This window comes from Sceloporus undulatus, chromosome 1, assembly GCF_019175285.1.
Source record: "Sceloporus undulatus isolate JIND9_A2432 ecotype Alabama chromosome 1, SceUnd_v1.1, whole genome shotgun sequence".
Lineage (NCBI taxonomy): Eukaryota > Metazoa > Chordata > Lepidosauria > Squamata > Phrynosomatidae > Sceloporus > Sceloporus undulatus.
The window spans coordinates 86,164,617-86,184,285 of NC_056522.1; the positions used below are offsets into that span (position 1 = coordinate 86,164,617).

At 38.1% G+C, this 19,669-nt stretch overlaps 1 protein-coding gene across 1 annotated transcript in view; it reads left to right on the forward strand.

The window, feature by feature from the left end:
- PPIL4 (peptidylprolyl isomerase like 4) overlaps positions 1 to 19,369 on the forward strand; it is a 27,114-nt gene extending 7,745 nt beyond the window's left edge. The window contains 7 exon segments of the mRNA XM_042441306.1: positions 352 to 468; positions 2,410 to 2,534; positions 3,968 to 4,034; positions 5,293 to 5,404; positions 9,688 to 9,784; positions 13,033 to 13,168; positions 17,642 to 19,369. Coding sequence (XP_042297240.1) covers positions 352 to 468; positions 2,410 to 2,534; positions 3,968 to 4,034; positions 5,293 to 5,404; positions 9,688 to 9,784; positions 13,033 to 13,168; positions 17,642 to 17,869 — 882 coding nt within the window. The 3' untranslated portion in view covers positions 17,870 to 19,369.
- Positions 19,370 to 19,669: the final 300 nt, after the last annotated feature.

Genomic DNA, 19,669 nt, shown 5'->3' on the forward strand with positions numbered 1-19,669 from the left:
CCATAGGCGCTAATGGGGAAAAGCCGCGTTTCGTGCGAAAAAAGCGCCGAAAAGCACCAAAAATTTTTTTCGTAACCCGAAAAAACATTCGTAACCCGGAACAATTATTTCCAATGGGATTTTTTCGTATCCCGGAAATTTCGTAACCTGGGTATTTCGTATCCCGGGGTACCACTGTATTCTAAAGTATATCTGTATGACTGCCCTTCTGAGCATTTTGGTATATTCACTTTTCTGCTGTTTTATTTAGCTATGTCTTCTTAAGTTATTAATTGATTGGGGAAAACCAGTGACAAGATATATGAGTTGTGTTAAATAGTTGTTTTCTTTATTTATTTTAATGTAAGACAGAGTGGAAGAATAGGAGCTGATGAGGAACTTGATGACTTCAAAGGAAGGTCTGTTGATGAAGTGGAAGAAATTCTAGCAGAGAAAGAGGCAAAAACACAAGCTATTCTTTTAGAAATGGTGAGTATGTTTGGCTTATTCACCCAAAGTAATGCTCCGAGATGTGCACCTGCTTTGCTTCATATGCTCAGGATTTCATGTTAAATGGATCTAAATTGAAATCCTGACTCACTGTGTAATTTTTATCACATCTCTTGTCTCTCAGCAACAAGTACCTCATCTTGTAATGAGAGGGAAAGATAAATGGGAGTTTTTATCTACATAAATAACAGTTTCATGCCCAGATAAGTTTAAGGAGATACACAATTATAAACTGGTTTCAACAGATGTATTGTTATTGGAACAGGAGCTTCACGTGCAAATTTATATCCTCATTTATGGATTGGTGTAGCTAGGCATGTATAAAGTACCTTTTAAAAGTATAGCTATGGCTCAATCAGTGCACTGATTGACAATTCATTTTATGCATGACCGCTTATCAGGAGGAGATGTAGAGTCCCCATTCTTATTTCCCAAAGTGGATTCCTGGTCATATCCACCATTCTTTTATACTCCTTCTGTGTCTGGGATGGCAGCTTGTGAGGCTGGTTCCTTTAACTTGTTCGTCATATGTCAAATATAAGAGGTCAGATGATTTTGTTCATAAATGCACATTTTATAAGACAAATTAGAATTTTGTAAGTCTGTAGCACCTGTGTTAATTCTGCTATAGCCCATATCCGTTTTAAAGCATAAAATGTTTGTATATTTATTTAATTTCTACCCCCTCCTTTCTCCCACTGTAGCTCCAAAGGTATCCCACAGTATTTTAAAACAAAATACAGCTCAAACATTGGATAATACAAAAGATTAAAACAGTTAAACAAACAATCATATACATATTACATTAAACAGTTTTTAAAAGACAATTAACTTATAATAATAGTAGTAATGATAAAAATATGACACAGTACTTCTCAATTAAAGACCTAATGTGACAGACAGTCAACACTCAAAGGTCTGGGCAAACAAAATGGTCTTCACCTTCAGTGGAAAGAAAGCAGAGGTGGAAAGAGAGCCAATGTAGATTCCAGTAGGAGAGAATTCCACAGTCTGGGATAGGCACCAAGAAGACTTTCTTCCATGTCCTCATCAAATATGGGCTGAGAGTTTGAGAAATCTCTCCCTCAGGAACTTAAAAGTCAAGCAGGCTCATATGTTGAACTTCAAAAACATAAGAATTAGTGAGCATATAGTGAGGATTAGTGAGCATGCAGTAGAGCAGGCCTGCACAACATACAGCCCATGGGCTGCTTGCAACCCTCCAAAGGATTTCAGGCAGCCCATAGGGACTTTGAGGCTCCTCCGCCACCTGGCTTTCTGCCGGGAAAGAGCTGGGCTGCAGAGGGAGAGGAAGGGCAAATGCATGCCCCCAAGCCTCCTCTGCAGCTGGTCTTTCTCCAGAGGAGAAGGCCAGGGGACAGCAGAGGAGGAAGGGCGAAAGCTTGACCCCTGAGTCTCCACTACCGCTGGGTTTTCTCCAGAGGAGCAGACAAGGGCTGCAGAAGAGGAGGAAAGGCAAATGTGTGTCCACAACTCATGATCTCTAACCATTGGCCATGCTGGTTGAGGCTTATCAGAATTGTGCAAAGTGTCTGTAGGACATCAGCTTGTCTACCTCTTATATTGGTTTAGATGTTATAACATTCTCAAATAACAAGAACAGTTTTGCCTTACTTTTGAACTACAAGTTCACTAGAGTAACTGTCTTCCAGCACCTTATCATTTGGAACGTGAGATCAGTGATGATTTAAAAGGGTATAAAACAAAATTTCTCATTTTGTTTATCTTTAGAGCTGCAGCATAATGATAGACAGTTGTTATATTTGCACTATACACTTCTGAACAACCTTTAAAAATTTGTATATTATACAACCATGTCTTGGATTATAAATGTGAATTGCCAGTTTCTGCATAAAGTAGACCTCAAATACCAACTTGTATCATTTTTTTATACTTCAGGTTGGAGACTTGCCCGATGCAGATATCAAACCACCAGAAAATGTTCTTTTTGTCTGTAAACTTAATCCTGTAACAACCGATGAAGATCTTGAAATTATATTTTCCCGGTTTGGGTCAATAAAAAGGTAGTTATAAAAAATCTGCACAAGAAAGAAGTTAGCAAATCTGTTTAAAATCCTTCTTTTTCAAGATTGGCTTGTTTACATTTTTTCCAGTCATAAATATTTTGTTTCAACACTTGACTCTTGGGAATGAACAAGATTGAACAGAGATGGCTGGTGCTGGTAGCTGAAAGTCAGAAACATTTTCATGGATATGAAGTCGAAGGCTTTCATGGCCGGTATCCATAGTTTTTTTGTAGGTTTTTTGGGCTATGTGGCCATGTTCTAGAAGATTTTCTTCCTGTTGTCAGGAAGAAAATCTTCTAGCACATGGCCACATAGCCTGAAAAACCCACAAAAAACTATTTTCATGGATAGGCAGTAGCACTTGATGTGCTTGCATTTTTCATCTGTTGTACCACCATTATAGAAGAGAGACAGACACTACAAGGTCTATTGTAGTGGCATCTTTTCAGAGTCCTTTTTTCTTTTCTGTATATCTCCCCACCCCCACTTGTGGTTTAATCTTTTGAGACAAATGTATCTCATTGTAATGTAATACTACAAAATTCATCTCTAGCTAGTGAACCACTGAGTAGATTTCCACTTCCAGTACTGAACTCTTAGGAGAGGTTATCTTGAGCCAGATAATTTTCTTCTTCCAATAGAACAAAGCTTTGAATCAGAATACAGTGTGTCTGCGCCATACATGGGCACACTATACGCGGCTTCAAGTTTACGCTGAAGCCACATGACAATTGGGTGCGCACATTCCGCTGCGAGCATGCACTCTGTTGTTTGAAATGCGGATTTCCTCTTACACGGGGGGATCCATAATGAATCCCCCGCATAAGGGAAAAGGGCTGCTGTATATTAGAAGAATGTAGAGTGTAACACACCTTTCTTTTGCATACCAAATAATTGTACTTCTAAGCAGAAAATACAGTGCTGTATTTAGGAGCAAGTATTAATTTGGCAATATTTTTAAAGCTTAGTGCTATATACTTTCTGTCTAATATTTCCAAGGCTAGCCCCTGTGATCTTTGCCTACTCAACTAGTGTATCTAAAATCATTTCTTAACTTAATTTCTCAACCCACAAGTCACTTATATAAGAGTGGAATGAGAGTACTGAGTACACATAACTAACATTGTTAAAGATGTGAATACTATCTGGAATTTCTTAGTACCCATCAATTTTGTCACATGTTATATGAGTTATGCTTTCATATTTCATCTTCAGATGTTTTGTGGGAGAAATCCATGTCCAGATTTATGCTGTAGAACGGGACCCCTTTCTTTGACCACTAATATGAAAGCAATCTATGTGAATGGGTGCAGGTTGTTTCCTTAGAGTTTTGTTAAAGCAGTTTCTTAGTAATTTTACTTCCTAACAGTATCTGTTGAACAGTTGTTATTGTTTTTCAATATTCAGAAGGAAATATTCTATTTTTTCAGTTGTGAAGTAATTCGAGATTGGAAAACGGGTGAATCCCTCTGCTATGCATTCATTGAATTTGAGAAGGTATGTGGCCTTGAAAATGCATTGCTGTTCATTAGTTTATATAGCACTACTTGTTCCTCTTTTGAATAAAATTTATATACCACCTTACTTGAAAGACATTCCAAACATCAACATAAATTCCTGGAATACCCCCAGTACTCCATAATAAAACTTTGTTTTGACCTTTTGTGTTTACCGATTGAAACTAGTCAAATGCATTGGTTTAAAATTTATTAGGGAGCCTATGACTCAAATGTATGTTCTTTACAAACAGTAGAGGAGCTTCTGGAAAGTCTGGTGATACGATCACCTTGCAAGGAGTTTGGCCAATGAAAATGTCATTATATTCTTAGTATAGAGGTGGCCCATTTACACACAGATCCATTTTGATTGCTTGATTACATGGTTCAGTATCCTGGAAGAATACATTCAAGATGTAAATCAGAAGTCAGAAACAGGCTGAAAGTTAATCTGTGGGAAGAATAGACTCTCAGTAATAATAATAATAATAATAATAATAATAATAATAATAATAATAAGTAGAAGTAGTAGTAGTAGTAGTAGTAGTAACAGTAGTAGTAGTAGTTGTTGTTTTGGCTGACACCATGTCAGTCATGATGTCCTAAGTTAGACTTGGGACATCATAACTACTTCATATTCTTCAAAGATATAGCCGTTGTTAGTCTGTTAGTCTGTTTCACTCCACCAGATGCATTTGAGGAAGTAGACTGTAGTCTATGAAAGCTCATGCTGCCAATTTCTTTCAGTCTCAAAGGTGCTACAAGATCTCTACGTACTGCTTCATATTTTTGTTTGTGACCGTAGCACTATTGCCATAACTGCAGGTGATTGTGAAACCGACTTTAAAAGCCAGTCAGCTGTCTGAAGTGACAGATGTCTATTTTTCTGGAATATGGGGTGCTGCAGACACAACCAGCTCTCTCCCACCAACAAGCAAAGCAGAGAAGAGCAAACCAGTGTTTTTATATATCAAAATTTAAATAACAAATTAGAGAAATGATGATGATAAATGATAATGGAGAACAGTGGTGGTGGTGGGATATCATAGGCAGAAATTACCGTTCCATACAGAAATCAACTTATGAAAATCATTATGGAGTTGGTACTGAAATGTCCTGGAATCCTTTGGTTGTATGGAGGAAGACTTTATTAGACTCCTATGTTTATAGCAGTTCCTTTTTCCATTCGTATTAGAATGGAAACTGTTAAAGATATTTTCTAACTTGAACTTATACTTTTTCCTTGAAATTCACACCAGGAGGAAGACTGTGAGAAAGCTTACTTTAAGATGGATAATGTATTAATAGATGACAGGAGAATACATGTGGATTTTAGCCAATCGGTTGCAAAGATTAAATGGAAAGGAAAAGGTAACTTTTTATTTTACATGCCATGTCTTTAACTGCTTTATTACAGTTTCATTAAATGTACACAAGCACCAGTATTTAGCTCATATCTAAGTTCACTTACTTGAAATACTAACTCTTTACTGTTGGCAACCAGTAAAGACATTTCTTCTGAAAGTGGATAGTAGCAAGTACCTCAGACTTCAGGAAAGATTCATATAATAGTGGGTAAGTCTTATTGCTGTCCAGGTGCGCTCTCTCTCTCTCTCTCTCTCTACCTCCAAAGAAGGAGACTCCCCCACTTTGAATCTCACTGATTTTCTGATATTTAGGAGATTATCACACCCGAGCTTAATGCGGGTTAAACGCCAGTAAAATGCTCCAGAAGCATGAAGGCTTAATGGCTGGTCATGCTTATGACACTCCCCGACTCCTCTCCCATCCTCAAAGCATCCATGGAACAGCCATTTCTTCATAACGAAAGTTCCCGTTATTGAAGAAATGGCTGCTCCGTGAACATTGTGCTGACGCAAGAGTGAGGGGATGCTTCAGTGACACTTCAGAATGCTCGACCAGCTATTACACCTCCACGCTTCTGGAGCGTTTGCTGGTGTTTAACCCATGGTAAGCCTCCCGTGTAATAATCCCCTTAGTCCTTCTCCTTGCAATGAAGCATGAAGTTGCCCATGTTCCTGTCTGACAGGGAAAAGGGCAAGGAATTTCTCCTGTCTCCTATTCTCTCCTCATTCTGATCTGTCAATACAGGGTGTTTCCACAAAGTTGGTAGAGTTATAAGGAAATTCCCCAGAACATTTTAGCCTAGATTATCCCATGTTGGTATATCTTGATAAGGGAATTCCTCACCTGATTTGCAATTAATTGCATCAGCCCTCTTCCCCTGAGAAATAAAAGGGACAATAAAGACTGCTTTAACAGATTGATTTTGTAATAATTGGTAATAAATACAAGATGGATAAATGAGAATCAGTTTGTTCTTTTTGGGAAGCCTTCCCTTTCTTTTTCTCTGTACACATCGTGAAAGGCTTAGAGTTTTTCAGAGGCAACAGCAGAAGATCTTTCTGGCTTCTCTAGATAATAGGCTAAATAAATAAGAATTGCCTCATGACTCTTGAGTGTTTAGAGTTCCCTTAATGGATGGCTGATTCCTGGCATTACTGTGAATAAAAATCATGCTTAGTTTATCTGTGGATCACCCTGGTGACCTTATGATCTTCCTGTTTGTTACTGTAGTTTCTGATTCTGCCTCATCTGAACTTGGTTCTTTGGGATTTGGGCAAGTTAGCTGAGGCTGCTGCTGTAATTGTGGTTATGTGTTTATTTGCAATAAAATTGAAAATGCAGTTGTAGTATTTTCCCCTTTGACAAATGTTTATCTTTTTTTGGTGGGGGGGGGAATGAAACAAACAAAAAGATTCATTGTCGACTGCCTAAATAAGAAAAGGCTATGATGGCCTTCTAAAGTTATTTATGAGCTGTAAACAAATAATTCAAGTGGAAGTGTTATAGCGCTTCCTACCAGATAGCAAGATCCCCTAAAATATGGATAGGTTAAGAAGCTTCAAGTTGCTGAAAAAGTTTTTTCCACAGATAATTGGTTTTAAAGACTACAAAGCATGGTTTAAAAATCACTGAATTTCCAAAATTCCATGAAAACCCACTAGATGATTTTAGGCAAGTCACACTCTCTCAGCCTCAGAGGAAAGCAAAGGCACACCCCCTCTGAACAAATCTTGCCCAGAAAATCCCATAATAGGTTCGCCTTAGGGTCTGCATGAGTTGGAAACTATGTGAAGCCACACAACAACAAACAACAACAACTCATTTTATAGGCAAAAAGTATTCTCAGCCCACTTGTAGAGCAAGACCCATATATATTTGGCAAGAGACATGCAGGGAGGAATAACTGCAGGCCTTCCTGGACATAAGTCCCAGGAGAAAGAAATGCAGTGTTCTATAACATTGGAGCTCTCCAGTTCCTGCAGATTTTGTAGTCTTACTTGCTAATTGGCTTACTTGCTGTTCACCGCTATGATCTTTGGAATAGCGGTATATAAATAAAACAAATTATTATTATTATTATTATTATTATTATTATTATTATTTTCTATAGCTACACTGCTAAGCGGTATTACTATATGTTGTTTGCGTATCTCCTATTGCCTTCAGGGAGTGTTGTTAAATAGTATTACAACCACGGCATTGGTATTATTTTCTACAGTCATTCTGATGGCCTGGTAAAGTGCTAGTTATCATTCTTGCTGAAATATTTGTTAGATCTGAGAGCATATACCCAGAATTTCAGCTGCTAAATGTTATTAATGCAAGTAGTTTACATGTCTCCATATTCTTCCCATTACACTACTTTTTTTACTTGGTGTTTTGGCCATTCCAGTCACTAGTATTGATGTGCCAATTTGAACCATAGGTGGCAGCACTTACTTGAAGGTTTGGCTGAGATTCTGTTAGCACACTCCACCAACAAGCTGTGTTTTTGTGTGTGCCTTCAAGTCGCCTGTTGACGTATGGCGACCCCATGAATTTTTCATAGTGTTTCCGTAGGCAAGGAATACTGAGAGGTGGTTTTGCCAGTTCCTTCCTTACATTTAGCCTACAGCACATGGTGTTCATTGGCTGTCTCCCATCCAAGTACTAATCAGGCTGAGCCTGCTTAGCTTCCAAGATCAGATGAGATCTGGTGCCTTTAGAGTATTTAGGCCCTATGTAGCAGGACTTTAAAAAGTTTCATGCACAGGAGCAACAAGTAAAGGGAGAAGAAATTTTCATCATTACTGATGAGAGGGTGTTGGCTTCTGAAAAGGCTATTTTGGCAGCTTATTGTGGCAGAGGTAATTTTCCACGCTGGCCTTTCCAGAATACCCTGGCTTTGCAGACGGATCTGGAAGCTAGTACTGCAAAGTAGGCTGCTCAGGAGCCAGGAGCTTTGCCTCTCAATGGTGATGACAAAGACTTTTTCCCCTCTCCCATTTTTGCTGAAGTGCCCAGTTCTTGCAATTTACAATACTAGATCTTCAAAAGCATTTCAGCCACTGAATTCTGTTTTTAAGCAACATGTTGAGCTACTTTCATTGAAACGTCACAAGCATTAAATTTTGCTGTTAAGAATTTAGAAAGTAAATTATTCTGGTGTCAAACACACAATATGGATAAAGTATGGATGCTCCCAGTTAATTTGCAGCCTTACTACACTATGGTATAACACGGTCATACACTTGAATGTGGGTGATGCTCTGTCTGTCATCTATTAGGTTATGTATGACATCCATGACAATATTTTTTATGACAAACTGAGATAAAGACAGTGCTGTCCAGGGAAGCATTCTCAGACATTAGCTGATTGTTATTTGATATTTTATTTTAATCTCTTATTTGTATATATTTATTGAATGATATTGTGTATCAATTTGCTATTCTATTCTATTTTCTAGAATATATGCCAGTGGCAGGTCCATTTTATTATATTTCATGTACAGCATTCTGTAAACTCACAGCGCTCTATAAATAACATTTAATAATAATAATAAGTAATCATTTGCAGTACTGATTAAAAATCAATATTATTGGAGGGCTACTCTTGATGAGGCACTGTGGAATGCCAAGAACTGGTTCACCTGCAACTTTCAGCTTCCTTCTGCTGCATTATTTTAAAGTAGGAGAAAAAAAGGCAACTGGAATCTGACCTGATTTAGACTAGCTACATTGCTAATCTCTTGGGCGTGGATGACAAGAGAAAAGGCGAGCTTTTTCCTGCCATTACTGAAGTCTAGCTTCATGATTGCTGCATCACTAGTGTGACAGAGCTACGCTCCCCGCATCAGCTCCTTGAGCAGCGCAAAAGCAGATTCTGGAAGGTTTCCCAGTTCTGCCACAGCAGGTTTTGGGCTTGCTGGCAGAACTGTAGTGAGAAGGGGAGGTTGTCACCCTCCTGATTCTTTTTGTTCCAGGAGCAGAAGCCCAGTATTGGTTACTGCCCAATCTTCCTGTGGAACCCATCTCATCAGAATCTCCAATGTAATGGCTCATTTTATCTGATTTGAATATAGCAATCCTTACATATGGTATCACTATTATAAACATTGCAGCTATACTGTATTTGTTCTAGAAACTGTTTTTCTGAGGCCAACATTATGTCATATCTCTCCTGGAAGATACAGAAAGACTTATGCAGTGGTTACAAAACTGATGTTAAGGTTTTGCTTTAGAGTGGGTTGCATCTTTGTGTCCTATTTGGATTCATGTTCAAGATCAATATCTCCTCTTATAAACAGGTGGGAAGTACACAAAAGATGATTTCAAAGAATATGAAAAAGATTGTGACAAAACTTCTAAACTGAGTCTCAAGGAGAAGGCGAAGCCTAAACAAGAGTATCCTTCAGAACTAAATGTTTGTGTTTTGTGTTAGAACTATTTTTCTAGCTTACATTTTTATTATAATAAAAAAGATGAAATCTGGATGTATACAATATCTTTCAGAACTTCTGGATTGTATTTTGCTACTTTTGATTTTATATTATATGCCGTAGGAAAGTCTTTATATTTTGGTATGACTTTGTAAAGTGCCGTGTAAAACCTCGGGCATTATATAAATAAACTTTAATAATAATAATAATAATTATTATTATTATTTTTTGCACAACATAACTAGAAAATGTTTTTGAGATAGGAGCATCAGAACAGACAGAACTCTGACCACCTGATTGTTAAAGGTATTTTATCTCCATGTTGGAAGTACAGTATAGATTTCACAGAATCATAGAATCACAGAGTTCAAAGAGACCACAAGGGCCATCCAGTCCAACCCCCTGCCATGCAGCAACTCACAATAAAAGCATCCCTGATGGATGGCCATCCAACCTCTCTTTAAAAACCTCCATAGAAGGAGACTCCACCACTCTCCGAGGGAGTGTGTTCCACTGTCAAACAGCTCTTACTGTCAAGAAGTTCTTCCTAATGTTTAGGTGGAATCACTTTTCCTGTAGTTTGCATGCATTGTTCCATGTCCTGTTCTCTTGACCAGCAGAAAACAAGCTTGCTTCATCCTCAATATGACACCCCTTCAAATACTTAAACAAATATTTAAATAAAACATTTAAAATAAAATAAATTTTTAAAATAAAACAAATATTTAAAATACCTTATAATCGCTTAACCTTCTCTTCTACATGCTAAACATGCCCAGCTCCCTAAGTCCCCCCTCAGAAGACATGGTTTCCAAACCCTTTACCATTTTGGTTACCCTCCTCTGGACATGCTCCAGCTTGTCAACATCCTTTTTGAATTGTCATGCCCAGAACTGGACATAATATTCCAGGTGAGGCCTGACCAAAGCAGAATAGAGTGTCACTATTACTTCCCTTGATCTAGACACTATGGGGCTGGACAGACGGGGGGAAAGGGGTGGACAGAGGCTGCCCCTTTATCCCACACATCATTGCCATGGTGACTGCACATCGCGGCAACAATATGCTCAGAAAAAGGAGCTGCAAAACGCAGCTCCTTTTTCTACCAGTGCCAAGGCGCCATTAGCACCTTGGAGTGGTGCGGTGACGTCCATTGTGTGCCGCACCGTTTGGATGAGGTGCACAATGCACGTCATCGGTGCATGCACCGTCAGAAGGCACACGTGCAAAAATGACGCTGGGAGAGTGCAGTAGGGCTCAGGAGTGTAGGGATGCTCTGCTCTCCCGAGCCCTTAAATTGGCCCCAGGCCAGCGCATAGTGCCCATCTGTATTGGGCCTATGTTTCTGTTGATACAGCCTAGAATTGCATTGGCCTTTTTAGCTGTTGCATAACACTGTTGACTCATGTTCAACTTGTGGTCTACTAGGACTCCTAGATGCCTTTCATATGTAGTCTCGTTAAGCCAGGTGTCCCCCATGCTATATCTGTTCATTTCATTTTTTTGGCCTAAGTGCAGTACCTTACATTTCTCTGTGGTGAAATTCATTTTGTTAGTTTTGGGCCAGCTTCCTATTCTATAAATGCCATTTTGAATGTTGATCTTCTCTGAAGTATTACCTACTCCTCCTAATTTGGTATCATCTGCAAACGTGATAAGCATTCCCTCTATTCTTTCATCCAAGTCGTTGATAAATATGTTGAATAGCACTTGGCAGAACCATGGTGCCCACTGCCCAGGATTTAGCAAATATTGTCTGATTTCAGTAACTTCTTGTCTGAGGCTGATAGTCTGGGCATGTAAACTCTCCTGCTATACAATGTTTGGGAATATATATGTAAAATGTTAGTGTATTTATCTGCACTCCACGTTTGATATAGAAGATTTTGAAAAGTGCGTTCTACAGGTTTTTGTTGTTTCTTGTCTTAAACACAAGAGCTCACCTCAGTGTCACAGTGAAACCTTTTGGGATGAGAAAGAGAGCAACTCCTTCCATCAGGTGTACTTGCAATGAAAGATGTTGACACTGGAAGAAGAAATGTTTACATATGCTGAGAGTCCCCCACCACAAATGCTAGTTGTATTTTGCTTCCTCTGTGGATCAGGTGGCTCCAATGGTTGTATCTAACTCCTGACTGTACTTCTAGGGATTGCCTTTGTGGACAGGCTAGCTGTACCACAAAGGATGGTGGATTGCCACCACCATCAACATGCAGAAGTATTTCTCAGCAACTAGCCATCATAAGGTTTAAACTGTTCATCAGAATTAAACTGTTTCTTTGAAAAATCATGCTTCACTCAAATTACACTGATATGTATAAAATGGATGTTTAAAACATTCACTAGTTTTAACATGGAGAAGGATAAATGCAGCAATGCATTGAAATAAACTACAGTCATCCCTCCATATTTGCGGATTTGAATATTCACGGATTTCATTAATATGTTCTCTAGGACTGTCTAGGTCCTCCAGTGCAACTCTGGTAAACTTTAACTAAACATTGCATTGAAAGATCATTTGTAGCTACTCCAGTGCCATTCTATGATCAGTGTATGTTGGACATTGACCACAGAGTTGCACTGGAAGACCTAGAGATTCCTAGAGAGGTGTCCTATCAGGTAAAAACAGTGTTTTTGTTATTTGCGTTTTTTCCATATTCACGGGGGTCTTGTTCCCCTAACCCTAGTGAATATGGAAGGACAACTGTATTCTGTTTTTAGTTTCATTCTTCAGAATCTTATACATTCACATGTATACCTGCTAGTGCAGCAAAACAACTGATTCTGTTGAATTTAGCTGTCTTGTTATAGCTTTTATCTTGTGAGGAATGCCATACTGAATGCATCAGGAATCCGTGGTACTCTCCTCTGACATACCCAGTAATTGCTTCCTTTAAAAAAGCTGTCAAGACGGATCACTTCCGGCAGGCCTTTCCTGAATAAAAGTGCCCAGCCACAGAATGACTGCCCCCCCACATCATGTATTAGCCCACCGCTCTGTCCTCGTTGTATTTTTTATTGTGTTTTTAATGGATATTTTAATTGTAACATGTTTAATCCTGTTTTAAAGGGGAGAATTTGGGACATAATTTTGTAAATGTGGATTTTAATGTGTTCTGAGCTGCTTTGATTGTCTTGTCACAGAAAAGTGGGATACAAATAAAAGTTTTATTTATTTATTATTACTACACTTTCCTTAACTCACTACTACAGCTCAAAATATGACCTTATATTGGAAGAAGCAGAGCCAGAAGCCAAAACAAGTCATAGGCACTCTGACAAGAAGAGGAAGAAACACCACCATTCAGATGACAATGATGAGGGGGAGAAAAGGACCAAAAAATCAAAGGTGCTGGATTCTTGCTCTTTCAGCCTAAGAATATGTTTTAATGATTTACTATGTCAAGAAAACATTTGACAGAGAGGATGAATGTTTTTCCCAGCTTACTTAAAAGCATGTTATTGTCCATACCAATACCAAGAATATTCTAACAAAACATTTCCCCAGTGTCCATTCATATATTACTCTGCACTCGTCTCTACTGATTCCTTGCTTTGCTGCCGTCACGTGTGCGTAGCTTCCTACATCTCACTGAATATTCATACTTGGTTCCCTATCCCATCTTCATGTGGGCTTGCGACTGGAAATGTTGCTATTTTCCATCACGTTGGCTTTAACTATGGTGACTTTTGCCAACTGGAAACCATTTTGTTTCTCCATGCTGTGTCCTGACAATGGTCCTCTGAATAATGCATAAAGTTCTCCCCAGTATATTTCTTTTGTTCTGCACAGCTACCCTTGCTCTCTCCCAACTGCATTTCAGGAGCTCTGCACAGAGACTCCCCTTTGAAAGTTTCAACTTTGTACAAGCTTTTCTTTTATATGTCAAGCTGCCAGAGCAGACATTTGTCAGTGAAGCTATGGTCAGAATGCACCTGGTGCTTGCCACTTTTCACAATAGAAAAGTGTAAGCTTTTTTTCCATGAAGGAGAGTTCAAAAATGACACTTGATCTTACTTGTTTGACTTCCTTTGTGCCTGAGTGTCAGTGACTACTCTCAGTTATTTCTCTTAGCTATCTAATTGTTTATTTACATATCAACAAATCCAGCATGATGTAGTGGTCTTCACATATCCACCCTTGGGCCTTTGCGATTTTCTTTCTACTTACTAGGAGATCATATCTCTTTCTGTGCCCCTTCCCATTCAGTCTTAGATGAGCAACTGCATGTCAAGAGATGTGGACATGTTCAAATGGTCCAGTTTTTTGTCTTAGGAACAACTGTGGGCTGCCTTAGCCCCAGAAATTCTTCTTTGAGGAATAATATAATCAAAGCAGGAAGTTTGGTCCACAGCTGGTTTTATTGATTGATAGCAGTTGCTTTACCTTCACTGACGGCATCCATCAGCAGCATTTTCAATGCAGGGGGATATAGCCAAGCCATCAAGTAATTTGAATTGAAGGAGAAGTTGAGAATACCCACTAACTGTTGCTGTTCCCTTTCCCATGAAAATGTGACCCTCTGTGGAGTAGGGAGACAGACATGGTTTCCCCAAAGGGGAACCACATATCCCTTTGGCAGCGATCCTACTGTAATGGGCTTATTCTCACAATAGTCCAGTTTATATTTCCCCAGCCAAGGCAGATGCACAGTTGGGTTGGCAGTGGGACGATAATTCCTGCTGAGAACAGCTGCATCATGATTTTGATTTTGTAAAGAAGCAGCTCACAATTGTGTTTCAGGAGTCCTTGTAGAGCAGTGTTCCCCAAACTGTGCTGTTTAAGGGATTTTGGACTTCAGTTCCCAGAATTCCAGACTGTTGGTCAATATGGCTGAGCTGTCTGGGAGTTGAAATCCAAAATCTCTTAAAGGGTTTGGGAACCACTGACCTAGAGAAGAAGTAGCAACAGGAGCTAATCAGCTGGCTCCCCTCATTTTGCCTTCTAGTTCTCACTCCTCTTTCTCCCCACAGCAGTGCAATATCTATGATTTTTATTGTTCACTAAGTTTTATTGTTCAAGTAAATAGCTTTACTTTGATAGAGGACAGGATATAAAAATCATGGAAATTCAAGTGGATCTAAAGGGGCTGGAGGTTCTGTGGAGGAAATAAAGATGAAGAGTAGCTGGTGTTTGGGTTAGTACTTTCCTCTGAATCATATAAAGATCCATGGTCAGTTGGTAGAGTAAAAATTAATATTTAAGTATCAACTGCTTTTTTTTAACCTAGAAAAGAATACTTAACAATCTCTCTGATAGAGGCACTGGTTCAGTTCAGACAACAACCCTAGGGCTAAGGTTCTTATATCCAAATTATTTTACATTAAGTTGGTTATTATAAGAAGGAAATCTGTTTTTTTTTTAAATCCTGTTTTTATTTTGTATCATCTATTTTTATCCTTCTCCAGCCATTTTTGATATTTTTGTGCATTACTGTATTCATGAAATACATTTCTTAGTTTATTAGAAATTTATTTTAAAGCTTAGATTAGCACTTTTGTTGTAGATGGATTTGAGTGAAAAGGTATTTTAGATCAGCATATAAAGTCCCTGAACACATATATGCACATTTATAAGTATCCAACACAAATTCATTAAACAAAAATTAGTTAAGCAATAAGTAGACATGCACAGAAAATGGAGGAGGATAAGAAAGTAATCGTTATGCATTCAATATACATCAGAAATAAAGTCAAGTATCAAATCAAAATAGCAAGTACTAGTCACAGCTCCAAAACCAACAGCTTTTTGTACAAGATTTAAAACACAGCCAACCATTTTTTAAAAAGTAGCCTATTTCAAATTATCAGGCTGATCTTGCACGAAAAGTAAACATGTCAGAGAAAGCTTGAGGTAAAATTTCATGAATATTGATGCATACATATCATACATAAGATAAGAGATGGAAAAATGATGATAGGGAGGTCCCATGCCTATGTAAGGAAGAGTGATGTTATGTTTTGGAAATAACTTGTTATACAGTTACACAGTTTTGGTTCTTGCTAAACTAAGTGGTGCTTCTGTTGAGAGTTCAAAAACATGGTGTTCAAAAATAGATGAACAATGCAACTAACTCAGTTCAGTTGTAAATTCACAATAATGGGTTATATTAAAAAGTGGTCTAAGTGAAAATATGCTGTTCTCCTTTCCACAAAAATCCATTTTGGCGGAGGGTGGGGACTTATGGACCACCATTGGACGTCCAAACAGAATTGATTATGTTATTCCAAAAAAGTGAATTCTCTCAATTGGGCAGATAAATTTTGACTGATTGGAGCCCTCTGCAATCCACTTGGCTCTGTTTTGAAGGGACTCCATTAAGGACTGTTAAAAAAACAAACCCTTTTGTAATGGAATATTTAAGGTTATGCTAATGTTGTCCAAGGCCCTGCACATTGTAGGCTCTGAATATGCCTGCATTTGATTCTGAGATATCCCTGTTTTGATTTACCTTTGCATTTATTTTACAGCATTAATACTGTCCTGCATGGCTTCATTATGTCCCCAGTCAGTTAATACAAAGAACAGTGAAACACTGTCAACTATAGCAAGTTAAAATATTTGAATAAGAAATACAGGTTACATAAAAGCAGCTGAATATGGAAAATTTATACAATTTCATTAGTCAACAAGGTTTTTATTCTTACACACTTCCCGAAAACTGATTTTTTCCCCCCTGTTCAGAGAACCATTTAACCTGTTTGCCTACTTCTGGGCCTTCATTATATACTCACAGAGAGAAGCTCTGGAGATTGTGTGGAGGATGTTCTGTAAGGAGCAAACCACCAGTTCCTTAATCCTGTTAGCCAGAACAAAATACATGGGTTCTGGACTCCCCCCCATTTCTTTTTTACCCACTCCCCTGTATTTATATACCCTTTCTTATATTCATCTACTGTATTTCAGTGGGAGAAGAAATAACTACAGCTGCTCCAGGGCTTGGATAGCCTTTTCTGCCTTTTTTTTTAGGGCATAGTGGAAGAACAGAATGGCTATTAATTCAGGGCCTCTCCTTACTAGGTCCCTGATGTTAGAACAAGAACAGCCATGCAATGAAGACAAGGTTTATTGCTTTAACAAGGCTTCTCCACTTCCCAAAAAAACAAAAAAAACAAAACAGTATTGCCTACCTGTAATTCTCTCTGAATTAGGATTACTTGTCCTTAATTAGATGAACTGACTTCTAGTTTCTATTAAGCCATAGCATCTAACATTTAACATTACAGTGGACCCTTGTTATACGTTGGGGTTTGGTTCCAAGATCTCCCGTGTATAACAAAATCCGTGTATGCTCAAGTCTCATTACATATAATGACATAGCAAAATGGTGTCCCTTATAAAAAATGGAAAATCAAGGTAAATTTATACTTTTTTGGAACATTTTCAAACCGTGTATGCTTAAATCCGTGTATAAAAAATCCATGTATAAGAAGGGCCGACTGTATTAGGAAGGATAGCAGTAACCATGGATAATTCTAAATGCTTCTGACTTTTACCTTTGGAAAAATAAATATTCTTGCATGTTTCTGGATCTATTCAGGAACTTCACATTATTGGTAAAAAAAAATACCATGAAAATAGAAACTTTCCTTTCATATCAGTGTACAGTTAATTGTTTCCTTATTCTTAAAGTAAATTAATTCTTGTGAAATTTGTAAGCTTGCACACTCTTCCCATTAATTGGTATAGTCTCTAGGATCAACATAGAAATATCTAGTTATGACATGAAGCATTGGAACTGTTCCTACACCTTTTAAGTAAATCCTTACAACGCTTCATGTAATTTGCAAATAACATCTTGATCCCCATTTTTCATAGTAGGATCCTGATCGGAGGCACAAGGAAGAAAGCAGTAGAGAGAAAAGAAAAAGTGACAAGCGAGAGAGACATCGGAGCCGTAGTCGTAGCCAGTCACGGAACAGAGACAACCGCTATAAGAAGTCCAAAGATAAACATCATGAGGAGCCTTGGGAACGAGAACATGAGGAAAGGAGGAAATCCAGAAGCCCTAAGAAGACCAGAGAGAAGGACAAATCCAAATACAGATGAAAGGGAATAAAGAAACTCTTCCCTAGTATTTCTCTGACATATAGCCCCCCCAAAGACTTCAGGTTCTGTCTTCTGATGACATTTCCTTCTCAGGCTCATAGGAGGACATCTTATTGTGTGGAGGCTAATAGAATTTGAAGTTTAAAAAATCTTGTTTTTCATTTTTTTTCATTTGAGTTATAGCAAGTTACAGAGTCAAGGAATTCAAGTCCCTACTTGAACAGTGATGAGAAATTTGCAGTGTTCTGGTTATTATAGCTGTCACTCATCACTACCACCAAAAAGGAATCTTACCTAATGTCAGCCTTTAATTGTAGAAGGCATTGAATTGACCTGTTTACTCTAAGGCATGATGAATTTCCTATTCTGTCATCATATGCAGAGGAAACTGCATTTAACTAAAGAGTATCCAGTAAGGTATACTTATTTTGATATAGGAAATTACTGCCATCTGGATCTTTCCATTGTTTGCATGCATATTGAAAAAGCTATGTGCATCCATCATAGCACAGAGAATGCATAGAGAGGGTACATTAGATTTCCTGTCCAGAAATGATAACCAAGTATAAAGTGGTTCTACATTGTTTTGCTATTGTGGGCCCTTCTAGTAAAGGCAGTCCTTCATAATATAAAATTTGTAACTCAGACATATGCCCATGTATTTGCTATATCTCTCAGTTCTTAGTGGAATAGTTTTCTGTATTTTTAAAGAGGTATTCTCACTTCATATTTATTGCAGGGCAAATAATAACTCCAAGCAAAGTCTAGATGCGAATAGAAGTTTCACTGGGATTTTGCACTGCATCTAAAAAGTCCCAGTTGACGTGCTGTAATGCATATGAACTGGGAAAGTACAACAAAAAACAAAACAAAACAGCATGGTAAAAATATCTCACAAAGTATGTTTTGTAACAATATAAATGCTTAATAAAAAAAAACAGGCCAACATAGGAATATACATTAGCATATGGCTTTTTAGCTTGCTGCTAATACTTTCAAAATCTAACTATACCCATCCATTGATAGAAACTTAGAATCAAAAAGCAAGACTCTGTGTTGAACGAGCTGATTTCTGAAAGCAGACAGTATACCAGCAGAAAAGGAAATGCTTATTTAAACCACAACCCTACATATGAAATACTGCAGGAATGGACTGACATCAGTTTGCTGCATCTCCAGATGTTTTGAGTAGACACCATATGATCCACTTGTTAACATGTGAAAACTACAAAGCAATAATATATACGCAAGTTCTCCCAAAAGTTGTGTTAAATGATTTTAGCTATTTATTTTTGTGTTAAGGACATCCTTTCCAGATACTAGTAACTGGCAAGTGATTTTTGCCTGTGCTTGAAATACTGTGTTTTATACAATACTGAGAAAGGGTTGTTGCCATTTTTGTGAAAAGTGCTTCCTTTGTTTTTCATCTGAAAGTCCTTCCATATGATTTCATGTTTTGCAGATTATTCTTTCTTAATAAAGAACTGGGTGAAAGGAAAATAATTTGTAATGATATTGATGTCTGAGTTATCAGTTCTCTGCAATGTTTCCAAGTTTTCACAGAACTCAGCTTGAGAGGGTAAGCATGTATAATGGCCAGAATTCACTAAGGCAGTTACAAATGTGTAACCACCTTTGTTATGTAGCCAGGTAGTGTCTTCCAGCCCGACCTTTCAAATCCCCATCTACCAGATAGCAGTTACTGTGAGTTCCTCTGTTGAACAGATAGCAGCTGACTGATGTTTCCACCCTATCCTGTAAGCAGTCCCCTGAAACAACAGTGAGAAGTAGGGTCCCTAT